Source organism: Parasteatoda tepidariorum, chromosome 6 (genome assembly GCF_043381705.1).
Source record: "Parasteatoda tepidariorum isolate YZ-2023 chromosome 6, CAS_Ptep_4.0, whole genome shotgun sequence".
Lineage (NCBI taxonomy): Eukaryota > Metazoa > Arthropoda > Arachnida > Araneae > Theridiidae > Parasteatoda > Parasteatoda tepidariorum.
The window spans coordinates 29015262-29037166 of NC_092209.1; the positions used below are offsets into that span (position 1 = coordinate 29015262).

The following is a 21905-nucleotide window of genomic DNA, read 5'->3' on the forward strand; positions in this document are numbered from 1 at the left end:
CGCTAAAAAGCGGGAAAATCTCATCCCTGAATACTACATCAATGATTATCAGATGAATTTTTTATGTTTAAATTAATAAGGTATTTATGATGAACAAGAACATTTTAAATCAAATTTATTAAATAAAAAAGAATGATTGTTTGATATGATTCGGTCAAATTCTTCTCCCCCTCTCAAAAATAACTAACTTTGCTGCGCCTCTGACTGTTATTAATGGATGCCACAACTACAAAAAGATTATGAGTCGTTTATTTTTGAACAAAATGAGATGAACAAGTATAGAAAATTCGCAAAATATTCAACCTCATATAACTCTATATTATGTACCAGATTTATCATGTTTTGGTCAAAAGAATATATAAGTAACATAAAAAACTTTAATTAATCTTTTTATATTATTCCTTTTCCGTAAATCCTTTTCTTAATTCATTATTCAAAACGAAACGCTTTCTTACACTTTTAAATTAACATCCTGTCCTTAAATCTATTTTTGGCTCAAATATGCATTAATTAAAAGTAAGACATTTTCCCATTTGCGGGAATCGCGCGACCTATTTAATAAACCAATTACAATTACTAAGTTTTCCCTTATTCCCTAAAATGAAACATTTTATGGATTTACTTTGCAAGATTTTCCCTAGCTTCTATTGAGGAGCACATTTCGTGACCACTTTGATAAACGTTCTCTGTCTAATAATTAATAAATAAATTTTGTACCCTCCTTCCCTGCCTAAGACTTGTTTTAATCCTTCCACTCGGCAACGACTTTATAAGTCGTCAGGATAAAACGGTAGGGAAGGGGGTACATCAAAGATATGTAATATCTCATTTGAAATTAAATCAATCGAAAGAAGGTTCATCAAAAATATGGATTATCTCATTCAAATGGACAATTGGAAATTTATCAGTCAAATTCTTCTTCAACTCGTAATTCATCCAGTATCTTTAACAAAAAATAAATTCTTCAATCATCAAACTTTTCGTTTATATAAATGGTACCTACGTGGAACTTCATTTAACGATCAACTTTCCATTTGTGTATGCTGCATGTTATGTCCACGTTCTGAAGGCGATGAATGCTGCGAGAGAGCAGAGCTTCAATACCCTCCTTGGTTTAAAACGAAAAACTGCATCGGACTCCTGATAGACATTAAAAAGTTTTCGATTTGAAATCCCATACCTTTCCTTTACAAGTGACTTTTGGAAAGCTTAGATATGCCTATCCCTGTGGTGCTCTGAATTGTATCGTCAATGATTTGTTCTCACCATGCCTCATTCAAGGAGAAATTCGATTCCTCTTAAAGAAGAAGCTAATTTTTTATTTATTAACTTTCATATCTGTGATGTTGCGGTTTTCAAAATATCTTCTTGGACTAATTCAAACTTTCTTCACGTATCCTTTGTGGCATTCTTTTTTTTTTTNTTTTTTTTTTTTTTTTTTTTTTTTTTTTTTTTTTTTTGCAAAACTCATAAAACATTTATTTTTTTAAATTTTATTGATTAATAAAAAAAAGCACTCATGTAAATAAATAAAAATAATAGATTATGATTATAATTTTAAAAAAACATTTTTTCTCATACTTGATGTTTCAATTGAAATAATTATTTTTTCTGCATTTATCTTATTTTCATTGTTTAACAGATATGTTAAATTTTATATTTCGGAAACTTATTTATTGTTGAATTTTTCTTTTTCTTAAGAAATTTTTATTTTCAGTGAATTGATTGTTTTGGTTGGCATAAAATTTTTTTTTGAGAAATTATTTTCATATTTATTGTTTTATGTGTTACAGTTTCTATGATTTATTGATTAGTAAAATATCAATTCCGTTTGCTATTGGAAATTGTCATTATAAAGGACTTTTACTGTATATATTTATTTATGAGAACTAGTAAATACAAAATGAAGACTCACCTATCATAAATACAAGTTTATTTATTTGGAGGTATTTTAAACTTCTCTTTCAAAATTGTTCACTTTTTCATAAGTTGTACATATTAAAGTCAGCAGATACAAGCATAACCAATTTCGAAATAAATAATTCAGTAGCTGTCAAAGCTTGAACATAAAATCACAAAAAACCAAATCATTGGTGTATTTTAAATTACCTAACATAGAAATAATATTTTAGATTTTCTTCAAATATTTTTGTATTTCACTTATAAATTTATTTTACAGGGAATCATATTAAACAAATTTTAAAAGTAAACATTCCGATACAATTTTTACATTAACAGAAAATGATTAACTTAACAAAATATTAAAAGAAATATACACAAATACTTACTAAAAAAACATCAAAAAACTTAACATAATTGTCACTTCCTAAAAAAATAAATTTGGAAAATTTATTTTAAAGAGATGAGTTTAAAATGTCACTACTAATCAATCACATTCATTTTATTACTGCTTATTCACATATTTTATTCATTTTTCTTTCATAAAAAATTATTATGAAAATATAAAATTCAGACACTTGATCATGAGAAATTATGAAATGCCATTGATTCCGTAAAGTTTAAATTTTTGTCAAAAACAAAATTCTAACTTATCATTCCAATTTCTTTATTTTTCTCAAAAATTAAATAAACAAGAAGTTTTTTTAAAAACAAATTTGGAGCTATTTAACAGAAAATGTCTGTTTTAAAGTAGATTTGAGGATACCTGTCTTTGCAAAGACTAATTAAATTACATTTTGTTGCAGCAGATTTTAACTAATTTGTGAAAAATATTTTGAATTAGATTTGGCAAATCAATTTTCTCATTTTTACACACAAGAAAACTAGTATGTTAAAAAAATTTTTTTTAAAGTTTTTTTGAATTTTTCTACATTTTTGTTTTTATTTTATTGCACAATTTGGAGCAATTCTTTGCAAAAACTTTTTTATAGATAAAAAATTATTTAAAGAATTTATTATTAGATATTATTATTAAGAATGTATTTTTTATAGCAAAAAAAAATGAAAAGTGCTATATTAAATATTAAAACAACTTTTTAAATTATTTATAATTGCAATCTAGTACAAATGGTACACAGGGACAAATAATAGAACTTTTCTTCCTCCATGCTATGAACATGGGTGCCAGTTTAAAAGAATTTTAAGACCTAAAGTCCAGCATTGTTTACCAGAATTTTTTGAAATTTATAGCTCATCAACTTCAAAATGTAATTTTTCATGATAATGGCTCCTATATCATAATCAACTAGAAATGTATTATTTTATCAAAAAAAAAATTTCACATTTATTTTCTTATAGCAAAAAAAAAAAAAAAAAGATTAATTAAATAAAACCTAATGGAAAAGAGATCAATTGATTAAATTTAGTCTACTGATTTTTCAGTCTCCAGGACTTAAGAGTGGCACCCATGGCTATGAAAGATCATATAAAAGCTATTTCTTAATTATTAAATAACTATTAATAATATTCATTAGGAAAAACGCTCTATTGAATACGGTTACCAAATTTTAAAGTTGTAAATATTTGTAAAACTTTTTTACCAGATTCAATACATTAGAATTTTTCAACCAAATTTATTATCACATTCAACAATAAATATTAGTCATGTGATGAGTATATTGTGTTCTATTGTAAGAAAAACCAATGTAATTATACTCATTATTTTAACAGAAAAAATTATTTAAAAAAAAAAGATCTTATCTTAATAGGATAGAATTAAATTTTAAATTTAATAGAATTAATTTGTGCTAGTTTATGTTATCTGGTAAAAAAAAAAAATTCGGACATTCTTATGATTTGTTTGAATTATTATAGAAGAATAATTAGTTTTAAATTTGGCAAAATTTGTGTTCGTTTTGGTTGAAAAAATCTTTTGTTTGAGCTGGTATTTTTCTCAGGTAATAAATATCAAAAGGAAAAACATCCTGTTCCTTCCTGTTCATTCAATTTAATTAACTTGTAATTTGATAACTTATATTTCTTGCAATTTAATAACGAATCAAAACTATATATTTTAAATTTAATTTTGATTGGTGCTTAGTGGAAAAACTTAAACAAATCTTGATATCTCGGAAACACACAATTTTCTATGTTAAAGCACATGCTAAGTTTTCTATCAAGCATTTTAATAAGATGAGTTTCAACAGATAAACATGTTTTGTAAATAGCTTGGTTCAACATACTTGATAACTAATTTTTCTCAAATTAAATGAACTTGCTCTACAATTTATCGTCAAATATCTAAACAATGTTTAGGGATACAAAAAAAAAATCTATGTTTGAACAAAAAAGAAAAAAAATATTCTATGTTATTTCAGGTACTCAATAAGATTTATTTTTGAACAAACAAAATATGTTATTTTCAGGGACACAAAACATCTGAAAAACAAATTATACCCAGATCTTTTGCTCAGTTAATGAATCTGATAATACAAAATAAAGAAATATTCTTTCCAAATTCGGAATGATAATATGTCTTTGACATGTTACACATTTTCTTTAAATGAAAGTTAATTTAACAATCAATAAAAAATTATTAGAAATATTTCATAAATTACAGAATTTGAAATCTTGAAAATATGTAGCAAAAAATACATTGGATTTCAGATAAATTACAAATTTATAAAAAGTTTAAATGAATTGTACTCCATTTTTATTCAGGAAGTATATATTTGGCAAAAAACAGTTATTATAATATCATAATACAGTAATTAAGTAAATTAATTTTACTATTGAAAAACTATTAAAATATTTTTGAAGGCACTTCACTTAAATATACAGTTTGCCCATCAAAATATGCCACACAATTTGTACACCTAATCTTATATTAACTTTAAAAGGAAACTTATGTATACATTAAATTTTATACAGTCTTTGGAATACAATATTTAAAAACAAATTACTTTTTCAAAGGGGAATAATATTGTACCAGAATATGAAAGTCAAATGATACAAAATAAACAAAAAGGTTAAATTTTGAGATAAAATAGAGATGCCAAAAAATACGGAAACACTTCAAGAGTTCTTTTTTCTTTTTGTAGTGGAGATGAAATTCTGTAAATGCAATGAAATATTTGATACTCACTACAACTCTCTAAGCAATAAAATAAGTACTACTGTAGTTATGTAAACAATTAAAGCTTATTGATATTCAGTAAACTTACTTTCCATTAAAAAAGCAATTAGCTCATACCAGGGATGTGGAGTTAAAAGATAATTTTGCAGAAGTTAAAATCAGAAACATTTTAAGTTAACTCTCATAAATTTAAAAGTTAAGGGTAAGGCCGTACAAAGAAAAGAAGTTTTTGACAATATTAGACAAATATATATATATATATATAAAATTACAAATCAGGGTGCGTAGCCAGATTTTTCATCAAAAAATAAGCACCCCAGTACTTTTTTAAGCACCAAAAAAATATTTTTAATCACTTTCCAAAAAAAAAAAAATTATAATTAGGATCTGTGCAATAATAAAAATTATTTGTTTCTGTCGTTTAAAGTTCCTAATTTATGAACATAAAATCAATAAAATTCAAAAACATTTTCACTAACTTCACATAATCATGATGAAATAACTAGTTTCTGAGAAATATTGCAGAGAAAATTGGGCAACAATCGGCACGGCAAAGAAAAAATCTCTTTGAAAAGATAGAAAATTAAGCACTTTTTACAAACCCCAAATAAAAAAAGCACTATAAAGGGTTTTTAAAAAATGTAAGTAAAAAAATAAGAACCTTTAAGTACTTTTTAAAAATGCTACACACCCTGCAAATGTATGAACAAAAATTCTCCTCAAACGAATATTATGACAATTATTTGTATTATAAATTATCTCTAAATCAATTTATTAAATTATTTATAAAATTAAAGTAACGAAAATGTGAGAATATAATTTTATTACAAATACTTTAATTCTAATCACTCAATAAAGAAAAGAATTTCTTTGAGATAGATTCTTGTCCCAATTCTGAATCCTTGTGATGCACCCAACCTCCCCTTAAAAATTATCCCAATAATCATGGGACACCTTGTATAGTTTAAAATTAACTTAGTACTAATTTAGATTATTTTCTGGGTATTTTAAGTAGCACAAGTCCCAGTCAAACTCTGAGAAAAGTTTGGAGTTGATCATTTCAACTATCCGCTCCACAGCTTTGCATCATAAATATAAAAAAAAGAAAAATAATAAAAAAATTTAATCAAAACTTTTTTTTCTTTTTAAATGAGGCAAATAAAGATTGAAAATTAGGAAAAAACTGGATCAGTCAGCATCTCCAAAAGAATTACTAACAAAAATTTTGATTCTTTAAAATTCTATTTTGTTTTAATAGAAGCAAAACAACTTTTTTTTTTTGTTTAAAGTAATTTAATTTCTAAAAATTTAAATGCTTTAAATCATTTTTAAATATGTGAACATCATAAATTCTAGATTTTTTATTATAAGATAAAATAAATGAATTAGAATTTTAATGCCTTTGTAAATGTTTTAAAAATAAAAGCATCCAAGATATTTCTTAGAGTTACAATATTTAAAATTTTTTACCAACACATAAAAAATATAAAATGAAAATCAATATAAAAATTTTAATGCCTAGCAAATTATTATAAATAAAAGCATTAAAACTTGTTTTAGATTCTCTAAAATATTTACATTTTTAAATATATATTCTAAAATTTTAATAATTGATAATAATTTTAAAATTTTTAATGCCTTATAAACTTAAAGCATAGAAGATAATTTTTAAATCTAAAATATTTTTTAATGTCATTTAAACAATTTGTATGAAATTATATATAATGTAATTGCTATTTCGCATTGAAATCATTTTAAATGAGAAAACACTTAAGATTTTAAAGTTTGTTTACTTATGACTTTCATTCATTCTGACATTTAAACGAAACAACAAACTGAGATCTTTTTACATCAAATGAAAAAAATGGGATTGAATATAATAAATAACAGATTTTTACTATACAGCAACAATAAAAAATTGAAGAAAAAAAATTCAATAACAATTTTTTTTAAATAAAATAATTGCTTTACAGGCTCAATTTTTAAAATTCCAGTAACTTCATTTTTTTTTTTTTAAATAATAACTTTAAATTATTTGACTAAATTTTTTAGATGAACATCAGTGTAATGAATTATTATTAAAATTATAAAATTCAAATATTGCTTCAATATTTTATAATAAATCTTTGGTCCATTATTCTTCAGCAAAATCACTAAAAGCTTTATAGAAAATTAAACAAAAGAGGTTAAAAGTTGAATATATTAGGCAGTATAAGTGTTTTATAAGTCATCCAATGTATGAGAATTTTATTTTTACTAAATAAAACTCTTGAATTAAAAATACTGATACATTCAACTTACAACTAGAAACAAATTTTAATACTAAAGGCGAATCACACTATATTAAAATTCCCTTCATTAATTTACTGCATGGTATATATTACAACAAATTTCACTCAATTTTTTTGATCCTGGCATTTTGATCAAATTTCTATAAAATGAATTTTGCCTTAACCAGACCAGTTTTAAAACATTAAAAATGTACTATTTTAGCTGCCAAGAAACTTTTTGTGGACAATTCTTTTTTTAGAGCATAAAATCAACAGTTGAAAGATACAGCTAAAACTTGAACAGAAAAAAAAAATAATAATAAAAAAATCTAATACAAAAATATGTACAATGGTGTTCGTCCAAAAATGTGAATGTCTTTTATTCTGAGCAGTTAAAAGCGTGGCTGCTCGATGCTTGTGATGAGGAATGAAAAAATTTGTATTTTTTTTAATATTTTTTTTTACAATTAAAAACATATAGATGCTGCTTCTAAACATGTAAAAATAAGTCACTATGTTGATAACAAGTGATTTAAATAATCACTTTCAGAAGTCATTGAGATTGATGATTATTTACAAGGCAATGAACCGTTTCAAAGAGAGGCACTCGAAGTGATGTTCGACAATGATTATTTTTGTGGACGAAATTAAATGTCTTTGATGAGTCGATAGATATGATGCTGGGCTCCATGCTCACTCGTTGAAACTTCAAAAACATATGCTATACACAACAGTGTCTCTTGAGTATCTCTGTTTGTCACTACCTGTATAATAGAAATGGCAAAAATTACAATATTACATAGAAGACAAATGCTGCTGAGCATATGATTTTGATAAAGTAATTTCATATATAAACATTTCAGGATTAGCTTAATCAACAACAATCAAGTAAATCAACTATTGTAATTTTAATTATTGGGAATCAGTTCGGTCCGTTTTCAGAAGATGGCTCTGGCTGTTATGATCACGCCCGGGTCACCAATGTGGGGGCGGAGTTATCGACAATGCCAACCTTCATCTATCAAAAGGTACCTCGTGATTGAATCAAGTTAGCATGTCTTATATACCAGTGAATTGATGTTTAAATTTCGTAGTGGTAGTTACGCCACAATACTCCCCCACCAGAATTTTATCAGGGATAGAAATTAATGAACAGATCTCACTAGTTGCTGTACTTATGAAAGACCGAAAGAGAGAGTCACCGCTTTCTTTTTTTTAGTGCTGAAAGTGAGAGGTGTATTAACTTCACGGTTGTGTTCGTTTCTCTGTTGTCTTTAGCAGTCGAGTGTATACATTGTACGGTGTGTATGATTGAAACTGAGCAGCAACAGCGTAAGGAGATTGATTATGTCGCAGTCACAAGTAGCAAGTCAACTGTTCAATGTGGATCATCCAACGAAGTTGGCGTTACCAGATTGAAGTGAACGTTACTGCATGTTCAAATCACGTCCGGATGCCAACCTTTATCTATCAAAAGGTACCTTGTGATTGAATCAAGTTAGCATGTCTTATACCAGTGAATTGATGTTTAATTTTCATAGTGGTAGTTACGCCACAAATGTTTCATAGTGACAGCTGGTTTTGGTGGTTTTAGAGAGGTTAGACATCTGTTAATAATATTCAGTTTATATCGGTTTGAGTTTCATATAAAAACCCTGTTTTTTACTTTGTTGAGTATGTCAAGTTTTGTGGTAACGAAGCACCATTTGCGGGAGGTTTTATGTTTCTGCTTTAATTGCAAGAAAAGTGCAGCTGAAGTGCATCAAATACTTGTAGAAGTTTATGGTGACAATGCTCCAACTGATAAATCATGTAGGGAATGATTTCGAAGTTTCAAGAATGGTGAATGGTGTTGTACACTATGGGCTGCTACAACTTGGCGATTCAATTACAGACGGTCGTTATAGGCTACAATTGATTCATTTGAGCTGTGCAGTACAAGAAAAACGGCCGGAATATGAGCAAAAACATGACAAAGTTATTCTTCTGCATGATAATGCTCCGCCTCATATCGCAAAAAATTATTTGGAAACGCTCGAGTGGGATATTTTACCGGGCCCGTCGTATTCGCTGGACATAGCTTCTTCTGATTACTGGTTGATCCGACGGATGCAGCACAATTTGGCAGGTCACCAGTTCATTTCGTTTGCAGAAAATGAAAATTGGCTACTAATTTGGATCGCCACAAAAGAAGAGACATTTTTTCGAGACGGAATTCGAAAATTGCCTAAGAAGTGGGAAAAAGTAGTAGCCAGCGATGGACATTACTTTGATTAATCTGTGCATTCATTTTGTAGGGAAATAAATGCATTTTTGACCACACAAAAAAATTTTAAAAACAAACCGAACTAATTTGTACTCCCAATACAAATAAAATTTGTGAACTTCCTAAACTAGCTATCAGTAATAAAAAGAACAACAATAAGATAAAAAATTTATTCATTTGGCTATTCATCAAAAACTATTTCCATAAGTGTATATAGTCACAGTATTTTATTCCACTGCAACTTTTGTTTTTATTCATACTTTTTTATCATTATTCCAATAAAGTAGAAAAAATAAACTAATTTAAATATTAATATTCTCACCTGTAAAATTGTAAAGTTTTCTAACACACTATTCATCATATATTTTTCTGGCAAATGTTTTAACTTGTGGATGAAGTTTATCATATATTCACACATGGGAGATCGATGAATCCTGTACACAAACCTTCCATTTTCAAATCTTGCATACTCCGTCTGGACAAAAAATAAAAGATGTTAACTCTTAAAAATATTCTTTTTAATGAAAGTTAAAAAACTAAAAATAACTAGAAACTATTCAAGCAACAATGTAAACCTAGAACATTTTGTGATCACCAAACATAAAATAGTATAATCGACTACAAGAATGTTATTTAAGAATAAAGAACATAAATAAAATGCGTTATAAACCCTCATTTTCAGAAAAATAGATATGTATTTTAATCCATTTGTTAAGCAACAAAATACAGCATATCTTAATGCAAACAAGGCTTTACAATAAAAACAAGGCTTTGTGTCTTACAGAATTTTTTGTTGTATAAATCATTGCACATATCTTATCTACTCAACATGGTAATATTAGTCAGAAACAAATCAATCTTAATTTGTTCCTAAATAATTTCTAGATACAAGAACTTAAAAACACAAACACTTGCACCTAAGTATTTATAATCTATATATTAAAAAAAAAAAATTGAAATTTTTAGAGCATTAGAATTAATAACAAATAAATTTATCAATTTTGGTTTGCTTAGATTTTAAAATTGTAACCTCTTAGAAGATAAAATAATAAATAATATAAAGTTTCTTTATTAGTTACAGAAGTTTTTTAACTTCATTCATTGTACACACCCTCAAAGTTAATAGGGTTTAAGGAAATGCGTCGAATAGATCTCCTGTTATAGTAAGGATAAACACAATATTATTGATCGAATATTTTACTCAATTAAGGATCTATTTTTATGAAGATAGCTTCTTGAAATTGATTTTGTATCATGAGCGAGGTATCAATGTCTATGTAAAGAAGCAAAAGAACAGCAAAAAGTTTGTATTTTGTTATGCCACAGTATGCTTGTGTTTGTAATAATTCTTTTTTATTACCTCATAATTACAAATATTACAAGCAACCAGCAATGGCAAAGCTTATTCCATGGTGGAAAAAAACCGACTAAAAGAAATATGTTTCTTAGCAACCCAAGTGGAAGAAACTCCTTTTCAAAAATAAATATCCAACATTAAAGAAATGTTTTAATCAGTTTACAATAGTAATCTAGTTTAAAATATTAATTTTCAAACATTAATTAAAATTATAACAGGGGTAGCAGCAAAGTTTTTTAAAAATTTAGGGTAATTTTAGGAACTTTTTTAAAAAAATTTTAGGTAAATTTTAAGGGTAATATATGATTTTGCTAGGATAAAAAAAGGTCACACGGTAGTTTATTACATAACAGAAGATTATTACAATTCATCCACACATATCATAAATAATTGCAAGCCATAAAATAAAGCTCTGAAATTTATTAAGTCAAGAATGAAATCTCTAAAGTGTAAAAATGAAATTTCAACTTTACATATTACCTATCAGAAATTAAGTGCATAATTCGAACAGGCAAAAGTGAGAATAAATCAAGAGAAAAAATAAATTAACACCAACTTGGATTTTTATTTAATTTTTACCTTCTTAATCAAAACTTTATTGTTACCCTTTACCTTACTTTATTAAGAAAAACTATTGTGTGATATTATTAGATTTCAAATCAGCGATTTATATTAGAAGTTAGAGAAAAACAAATTAATCATGATCATTTTTCCAAAATATTCTTGATATGATTTGTGAGATTCTTTTACTGCCCTCAATAGTGTTGTGGTGATCTTCAACACTCCTCCATAATTTCGAATGGTATCTTTGATTAGTCTAAGAGACATAATAATATTCTCATGGTGACTCACATTAAGCATTGCTTTATTTATCGAAAAACCTCTCTCAGGATCAGAATTCCCATGTGGCAAAATTAAAACAGTTTTAATTAATGTAGTTAAATTCTTATATTTTAGATTATTGCTTTTTTATTTATATTTAGCCTATAACTCTAATTTTTTAGGAACACCAACAAAATTTTATCAGATTTTTAGGAATTTTAGGGTTTGCACATACTTTTAGGAATTTTATGAATTTTAGGGGGAATGCGACCCCTGTTATAATTAATTTTCATTAATTAAAAATGATACATTAATTTATTAAATATCTAATTTTCAGTGAAAATTAAAAAGCAACAATTTCAAAGAAAAATAAATTGAGTGAATTTCTCAAGAAATTAAAATATGCATAAATAGCAAAACAAAACTGCATAAGACGAAAATAAACTATTGGAAAATAGTATTTTTTTAAAAATTTGATGCTAAAAACCGTTAGTTTCCAGGTATTATATTAAATTTAAGCTTTTCTTATAATCATTAATGTTATATAATATATTGGTCATTTTAAGTTTCTTCAATTTTGTTGCTTTTTCAATTTCCTGGACGAATTAGGTTTCTTATGGAAAAAAAATTCAAACTCTCCAAGCAACAAACACAAGAAAACTTGAAATGCTATTTTAAAGAATAATTACTTCAACTTTCTCCACTACATTTTTCCCAAATGAGCAAACTTTAGTACTGCAGGTGATAGTCATGTTATCATTACTTTCATACCTAGAAGAAGAATTAGTGTTTTTAAGAAAACAATTTCATAAAATCATCTTACTATCAACTAAAAAATCTGATATTAGAAAAAAATAGTAAATATTTACTAAAAGATGTTTTTTGCATGGAATTATCTTTTGATAAAGTAATTTTATAATTGTGTGCAAAATTTTTTGAATTTGCTTAAAAAGTTTGTGAGATATAACAAAATATGCAAAAAGTAAAATTAACATTAAGAGGTCCAAACTTTGCGGCTACCCCTATATTACAAATCCGTCGAAAAAAGGTACGCTTATTCAGATAAAGTACGCTTTTTGTGACTGCTTTTGTAACCTAAAATATCGACTGCCTTTATTAATTAGCAAATTTCTTAGATCAATTCCTTGATCTATTAAGATTGAGTTCAGAACGTGAAGATCCGATCATTAGATCAAAAGCTATTCGTGGTGGTCCAGTTTTTTTTGGCGCACTGTACATGTAAAATTTGACCTAGTCAAAAGTTTTAAAAATAATAAGCATTATATGTCTCAATTAAAGGAGAAATTTTGCTTTCAGGTATTTATATAACTTATAAGTCACTAAAAAGACTTGTCCGCTTCTGAAAGAGGAGGCAGGGAAGCCCTAGAGGGCTTAGCGACACCACGAGTCATCGTCGGACACAGACGACACCCACGAGGAGCGTGCCGGCTACCTTCCGATCGTCTGACCTTCAGGCCATCTCCCAACCGGTTGCAGCGTCTTTCGAAATATCAAATTACCTGTCCATTAACAGGTAAATTTTCTGTTTATTCAATGGGAGGAGCTGTTAATTCAGTTACTGCTTGTTAATAGAGCTTCCAAAACCTTAAAACAATACTTTAAAAAATTCCTCTTTTTTATATCTTTTGTATTTTATGACAAATATCTTGATACTGTCATCCACCAAAATAACAGATTTTAAAAAAAGTAAGAAAACAAGCTATGATCGATATTTAATTCACTGGTCGATTTACTCATCTATTTTTATATAATGTAACTACAGTGCAGAACCCGTTATCCTGAAATCAGAAAACCGGAAAACCAAAAAACCGGAACGAAATTCGATAAATTTTCCCGCTATTTAAAAAAAATTTTTTTTTTTTTCCTCATAAGATTTTAGGTATTTTCTTCTTTTTTGAAAGATTTTTACCTTACCATCATTTTGGAAATAATCATTAGTGTATTACTTCATCTTTTTTTCTTCTTTTTAAGATTATTTCCAAATTTTTTTGTTGTTGTTGGGTTTAACAATACAAAAACGGCTTTTTGTAGCGATTCAGAAAACCGGAAAAATCAGTTATCCGGAACATCGATGGTCCTGATCGTTCCGGATAATCGGTTCCCTACTGTATTACTCAAAACTACATTATACATATTCTTCACTCCGAATAAGAGCATAAGGCATCTTTTCTAGCTCTCTCTCTTTATATGTGGCTAGATATGTTGCCTCTTTCCATGTCTTGCCTACTGTTTTCAATTCCTTTATAATCGCCCTTCACCAAGTATTTTTAGATCTAACTCTTTCCCTATTTCCCTGATGGTTCCAATCAAAACATTGTTTTACTTTAAATTTCTCAGGTTTATGTAAAGCATGAACAATCCATTTCCATTTAAGACTTTAATCTCCAGTATGGTTTCGGTTTTGCCTTTCTACGTATTTCTGCACTACAAATTTTTATGAACTGGTAAGATTCTTTTTAAACTGTTGTTAATGAATAAGTTTTTTACATTATTTTTATTGCAGCGCCACATGTCTAACACATACAGTAGGACAAATTTAGCATTAGTATTGAAAAATTTTAATTTTTTGAATCAGTTACACTTTTTGCTTTTTTAGAATTTATTGAGAATAATGCAACTGCTTTGGACTTTGTATCTATTAAGTACCATCTCCATCAGTTCCTCCGCTATTGTTACTTATATTTTCAAGATAGGTAAAACTATTTACTTCTTCCAGTTAAGTTATTTTTAAAGAATATGTCATTTAATTGTTTTGGATTCCTTTTTATAACTGTAGTTTCATTCTGATTAAGAATAAACTCCACTTTTTTTTCATTTAAAATGTTTGCCTGCATGTCTTGAAGGGTGTGGGTCAGCATGAATAAGTTGTCTGCAAAATCAAGGTCAGAAAGATAAACAGCAAGGGTCCATCTTATATTCTCTGATACTCTCTTCATAATCCAGTCAACAGCAATCAAGAAGATTGTAGGAAAAAGTGTACAACTCTACCTAACACCGGAATCAACCTTGAAGAATTCTGATTTTTGGCCGGCTTGAATTACTCATATATGATTATTTTTATACATAGTTTTGATAATGTTTACAAAACATACAAGAATTCTATAGTACAGTAGGGAACCGATTTTTCCGGTTTTCTGAATCGCTACAAAAACCTGTTTTTTTATTGTCAAACCCAACTAAAAAAAAAATAATAATATTTAGAAATAATCTTAAAAAGAAAAAACGATAAAGTAATACACTAATGATTATTTCTGAAATGATGGTAAGGTAAACATCTTTCAAAAAAGAAAGAAAAATCCTAAAATCTTATGAGGAAAAAAACTTTTCTTTAAAAAAATGGCGGGAAAAATTATTAAACTTTTTTTCCGGTTTTCTGATTTCCGGATAAGAGGTTCTCTGTACTATAGTCTGTTTAAGCTAAGAACTCCTCCCGCCACAAAGTCTGCGACTGCCTGGTGCTATGGAAACAAGAATGGTGCATTTTAGAGAGGGTAGCTTCACTCTAGGACTAACACAATAGATCGAAGAAAAAGATTCCCCTTCTCCTGCTGACCCGAGTCGAAACCACTCCAAAACAGTGACCCCGCACCCCTACTTGAAATAGTCATACCTCGTTACCATAGTCACCGCCACAGGTCCAGATGAATGTCTGGAGGAGTTCTTATTTTAGACAAACAATACAACAGCTTCCAGCATTGTACTTTAACTATATTATGCAAAAACTATTTTTACTCTAACTGCTACTTTCATGCATATTTAATTATTATTCAGAACTAATATTATGCAAAAACCATTCTCACACAAATCCTTAAATCTAAATTAAATATTGCCAAAGATAGTTTAATTTTGATGAACAAAAATTTCTTAAAATTTGAAAGAAAAAAAAAGTTAAAATTTGAAAAGTAATACATAATTTTTTTAAAAGGAATACACAACTATAAAACATTTGATGTACACAAATTACAACTTTAAAACTTTTAGTAAAACAATATTAAATTGGTAAATGAAAACTTACTGGCTACTGACTCCATAAAAAGCACCTGCTTCATCTTCAATATTTGTATTAAGGTCTGCCCAAAATTTAATTAAGAAGAAAGCATTTTGTGGACCTTTGTCATAAAGCTCTTTCAGACCACCTTTCTTCTCAGGAAATTTATCATAGATTTCCCGAATGGCAACAGCCTAGGAAAAAATAGATTAAACCAACTTTAGTTTCAAATATTGCTTATACAAAATAGCTCACAATATGAAAAACAACTTAAAATCTCAAGGGGTAAAATTATAATATTTGTGAGCACAAGACAGATCAAGAAAAATAAATGAACAGAAAATTTTTAAGTACCATCGGAAAAGGGGCCATCTCTGCTGAATTAGACCTATCCAAATATTTTTGAGAGAAGTAAATTCAAACCCCTTAAGGAAAAAAAAGTTTTTATGCTGAATTTACATAAATAATAGTATCATTTGTTATGTCGTTTATATTCATCTGCTGCTACATTTATAAGTTATTAAAATAAGGACATTAAAAAAAAAATTCTTGAGATTTGACTTGTCCTCAAATTTTAAAAGCTTTCTGTGATCCTGGTAAAAGATGTGAAGGGCTTGGAGGAATAACTGAAAAACTATAATAATTGGTATTCTTGGTAAATTCAAATATTATAATCAACTCTTATCTATATTTTACATTTTTAACCCCTTGACCATTTTAATGCTATTTGCTATTTTATCTATCCTAGCTGGAACAAAATGATAAGTCAAAAATAAGAGAAAATGGAAGAACTAAAGCAGACATAATTTCAAATCAAAAACTTACTATATTACATAAACAAACTTATTTGACTATGAGTGTATGAAACTGCATTGATATATATAAAGTCATTATTCTAAACTAAACACTCTTTCTCACACTTTAATGTTCACATACTGTCTTTTATTTTATTTTTGGCTAAAAGTTTCGCATTAACTAACACTTTTGAATTCTCCTTTTCATGGTAATGTGAGAAAGACCTTAAGTCCCTCAATTTTTTAACAGACCAATTATAATTATTAATGTCTCCCTTTTTCCCTGAGACCTAAAACAATAGAGGGAAAAACTTATGCTACTTTCCCTATGATAAAAACTCAAGCACACAGATTTCGGAACAAGATTTGGGCTCCGCCAGTGCTTGAAAATGTTTTTAATAGAGGATGTGAAGCTCTGCTATCTCTTTAAAATGACTTGAATAAACTTTATTTTCTATCCAACTGTTTGCCTGCATTCCTGAACATTCGACCACGGCTGTTATCATATATATATATATATAGTTTATTCAATGGGAGGAGCTGTTAATTCAGTTACTGCTTGTTAATAGAGCTTCCAAAACCTTAAAACAATACTTTAAAAAATTCCTCTTTTTTATATCTTTTGTATNTATATATATATATATAAACAGGTTCCTGAGTAAAGTGATTTAGTTCATCTTACTTTAATAAAAACAGAAAGCAAACTCAGAAGAAAAAAAGGTGCAATCAAGCAATGTGATATAACTTGAGAGAGTATCCTAATTAAATTGAGAAGTTAATTTTTATAAGATAAAATAGGTGGACCTTCTTTAAAAAAGTGATAATGTAGCAATGTGATTAAGTTAACATTTTACTCCAATAAAATTAGAAAATAAATTTTTGAAGATAATAGTTAAGTGTGCATCTGTGAACAATTAAAATATTTCCAGCAAAAACTATGCACTACATAACTTTTGGCATCTTGAATAATTAAATCCTTTGTAAGAAAAAATCCTAATTTTCCCTATAGTTAATGCCCGCAATTTATTTTTTACACAAAAATTACTGTGAAAAAAATCAAGATTGGGCATTAACTATAAGGCAAAATTAAGAATTTTTTAATGGGCTTGTAGGCTTTTTAACAGTGGCCACTTTTAAAAGCATGAAGCAACTTTATTAAAAATAGATAATTTTAAACAATAAGAAAAAAACAGTTGATATTATTAATGTAAAGCATTTGTAAAGCATATCTTTTGATAAATTCATCAAAATATGGTAAGAACTACAAGGTTCATACATAAAATAAAGAAAAAGTTGAAGAAACAAATGGTCAATAAAATTATTCTCAGAATATAATAACCTATTCATAATAATTCAATGCTAAAAAAATAATAAAATGCAGGTGACATGCTTTTTTGACCAAAGAAGTGGCGATTGGCAGATAATTTTTTAATCGCCTTTGTAATATTAGCCGCCCAGCAACTGGTGGTGACCCGTAATTTTATCTTATAGCATAGCTCGTAGTATGTAAATAAAAATAAAAATTATAATTATAATTACTTCTAATAAAGGATCACTATAACTTGGCAGGCCTCCTATATGTACAAATAGATGTTTTTGATACTGAAAAAAATAAAATAAATATATAATTTTATAAATGCTGAAAAATCTAAATAAATAAATGAAAAATAAAAACAATAATTATAGGCAATTACATTTTCAGGATCCCTCTGCTGCTCCATGAAGGCGGACAACTCAACAAGCCTTAACTTGTGAGTGGCAATCGCTCTTCCCTCCCAGGGTGATGGCGGACTAAGGAGCTCAACACTAGAGGCGGGAACGGTTACAGGTGGTTTGTGCCCTATTCCATAAGGCTGACTAGCAAATGGTTTAATGCTGCAAAAAATCAACAATATTTTCATTTAAAACATATCAATATACATTTTATTTAGTTAAGAGCAAACTAGAAAAAGCTAAAAATGGAACATGTTTGGTAATGATAAAACATATAACAAAACAAAAACAAATTTAATTTTTGTACTAAATTAATAAAACGAAACATATGGGTATTTATTTTTGGCTAAAAATATAGCTTGCATCATATAGGGAAATTTTAATAATTTTGGGTGATTTAAATGGGATAAATAGCATTTAAAGCTTTTGTTTTTTTGTTTTTTGACAGTACATCTAAAAATATTTATGAACATAAACTATAAAATCAAGCCTGACAGTAAAGGACATTCTTGCTGGCGAGTGGACTAACAAAAAAAAAAAAAAGAAATTAGCTTTCCTAACCTAAATAAACGAGGATACTTCTATGCCCCAGAGATGATTGATTACTAATTGGAATAAAATTTTTAGCATTTAAAAATCATAAAAACAAGATTCAAGTTATTGTCATATATTTCAAATCCATTTTTTTTCGTTATGTTTTAAATACGAAAAATATTTATTTTTATTTACTTATTTTGCTGATGTGCAATATCATTTTATTAGAAGATTCTTCTGCAAGGGGTCTAACATTCAAATTGTATTCAAATCTTATTAAAATAAGTGAGTGGTCCAAAGAAACTCCAAGCAGGGTTATTTTAGACCAAAATTTAAAAATAGTAGAAAGAAAAAAAAAAGGGGATTTTTTTTTTAAAATTTAGCAGTTTATTTTCTTTAACTTTGTTAATTAGTTAAAATTAAATTTGGATGCTTCAAGTTTATATAAAAAAATTTTATTAACGAATATGTAAGGGAAAACACGGGAAAAGTGACACAAAATAGCATTGGTTGACAGTGGAGACTCAATATTATAACAATTATAACAGAATTTAGAAGTTAGAACAGAAAATTTATAAAAGCAATTGTATGCCTTTATTTCAAACTTACTCTTCTGAAGTTCCAGCTTGAGTAATACCGGGTTGCCAGAACTGAGAAAGAGAAAAAAAAATCAAATGAATAAAATAAAGGTTCAAAATTTTTGGCACAGTATGAAAATTAAATGTCTAAAGTACAGTTCCCTTTTTAATTTTCATAATTTTAAATAATGAAAGGTGCATTTTAGAGAAGTTTATCGTAACACTCTATATTCACTTACAGTTTAAAAATGCAAAGGAGTTTTGAAAAATTAACTGCAGATAAACATTTTTTAAATTTTTCTTTTCAATTCTCATTTCATTATTTAGAAGTATTAATTGTTTAAATTCTTAAGCAAGTATAAAATGGGCTTTATTAAGAGTAGTTTTTTTTAAAAAAATACTGAAAACTTTTTTTCAAACTATCAAATTGCAAGAAAATTACGAATGGAATACAAATTGGGAAAGTAATGCTGCAATAATTTGATAGCATTTTGATATTTAAAAATACATTTTTTTCAATTTAAAATTTCATGGCTTACTGTAAGTTAACATGAACTCGTTTTTTCAATAGACTTAATAGCAATGAGTAAAAGAGAAATTGCAATGAAAAGTTTTTTTATTACATTAAGTTTTCTTAACAGACAGTCTTCCACTCAAATTAAAAGGAAATTTATACTATTTATGTTTCAACACAAGTTAATATATATATTTAAAATTTATGCACACATCCATATTAGCTGAATTCAGCAAAAAAATCAAATGTCTGTTTTAAACATTTTACCATTAAGAGGTTTTAAAATAAAAGAGAGCTTAGCCTTACAGACAGATGTTTTGATTATAGTTGTTATTTACCACTAATTTTAGGTAATTTTTTGCAAAAAGTTACTTTTCAAAGATGCAGACCGAACTATAGTACGGCTTTCAGGAGAACTCCCCCAGACACCCGTCTCGCATCGTGGCGGGTACTACGGTTACGAGGAAAGGTCACTTCTAATAGGGGTGTAAGGTGAATAGTTTTGTCTTAATTTTAGCGTAGGCCGCCGTAACCAATCGACATCTTCTTTCCTCCTTTTCACTCCCATTAGAAATGTGCTCTCGCTTGTTACCATAGCAGCAGACAGCCCCAGACTTTCAGTCTGGAGGAGTTCTCCTCAAAGTCGCACTATAGCAGCATTTATGGGGAAATAAATTATCATGTTTGTTGTAATTAGAAAAGAAACAATAAATCATTTCAAACAATCTATGTAAGATTGGTGAAAAAAAGGGAAGAAATGTTAACCTTGCTTACAGGCGTTCCACTATAGTTGACGGGAGGTACGAGTGATGCGAGCCCAGCGGCCTTGTTGTGGATGGCAGTGGCGGAGACAATTTGGGCGGATGAGAGGGACGTTAGTGACTGGAGGGCCTTCTCCTTGGCAGCTTGGTCCTGTGAGTAAAATAAGGAGACGATCTGAGCAGATGACATGGAGGACATCGACTGCACAGCAGCTTCTTTTGAAGTTTGATCCTGCTGAAATGAGATAATTACAACCGTTGATGGTGTGTGCTTGCCATCCTCGGTTGTATGCTATCTCTACTTTGGGGCCAATTCAAATATTATATAAGCATGTTTTTAACTTCCCTCTCCTCAGTAAAAAATTAGCAAACTAAAAAACTACTCCTATGCTTATGCAAGAAAGTTACATTCACCCCCAGTTTTTTTTTTTTTTTTTAAACTTTAATTTTTACTATAGTAATCAAATTTTAAAAATTTCAAGATTAAACTAAAAATAAAAAATGCAACTTTGCAAAAAGCATAATTTATGTTTCAATTCATTTTATAAAATTTTGAAATTCCTCTAATTATCCAATTTTTTTTCCGTCCAAATTTGAGATTGTTCTAAGCATAATTTTTCATCACTCTTTTATTTTATTTTTTTTGTCATTTACAAAAAATTAAAATAAATAAATTGCAGGGTCTTATATAAACATTGTTTATACTCCCAGCTAGTCAGCAATAGGCATGCCCTCCTTACATAATATTTAAACAGCCCCTTTCATTATTTCTACAAAAATTTTAAGCTTGCCGCTGTCCATATTTCCACATATAAGACAAAAATATTTAGTGCTTTGGTTTATCATTTTTTTTTTCTTAAATTTCAAGGCACTTGCAAGTACGGTTTATTAAAGATACAAAAATTAATTTTATACTTCTTACTAAAAAAAAAAATTGCACCCTTGTCTTCATATAGAATTGGCTTTTATTCCAAAATATGAAGTAATTAAACCTGCCTACCTTAATTTTTTCGAACATAATAATGATGGTTAATAAAATTCAATTTAATTATAAAAAATGAATATAGCAAGTATTCAAACCATCAAAATCTTTTAATTGAAACTTTTAAAAAGAGCTACAATTTATAAAAAAAATAATAAATAAAACTTAATATTTCAAATAAGCGTAAGTCAAAATATGTGTACATTCATGTTAAAAACGTTTGATAAAAATGTTAAAAAACTAGTCTGTTATTTTATTTGAAATAATTAG

General features: G+C 27.7%; 1 protein-coding gene across 25 annotated transcripts in view; it reads right to left on the reverse strand.

Moving 5' to 3' along the window:
* Window positions 1-1918: 1918 nt before the first annotated feature.
* LOC107448298 (TEA domain transcription factor 1 homolog scalloped) overlaps window positions 1919-21905 on the reverse strand; it is a 111980-nt gene continuing 91993 nt past the window's right edge. For 7 of the 25 annotated variants that reach the window (XM_071182172.1, XM_071182175.1, XM_071182171.1 and 4 more), the window contains 8 exons: window positions 20667-20804; window positions 19410-19450; window positions 18248-18428; window positions 18093-18155; window positions 15787-15953; window positions 12440-12521; window positions 9894-10046; window positions 1919-8069 (listed from right to left, as the gene is read on the reverse strand). In XM_071182172.1, coding sequence (XP_071038273.1) covers window positions 7953-8069; window positions 9894-10046; window positions 12440-12521; window positions 15787-15953; window positions 18093-18155; window positions 18248-18428; window positions 19410-19450; window positions 20667-20804 — 942 coding nt within the window. In that variant the 3' untranslated portion in view covers window positions 1919-7952. Of the gene's footprint in view, window positions 8070-9893; window positions 10047-12439; window positions 12522-15786; window positions 15954-18092; window positions 18156-18247; window positions 18429-19409; window positions 19451-20657; window positions 20889-21905 lie in introns of all 25 variants that reach the window. The other 18 variants (XM_071182165.1, XM_071182168.1, XM_071182164.1 and 15 more) reach the window with 5 other exon arrangements.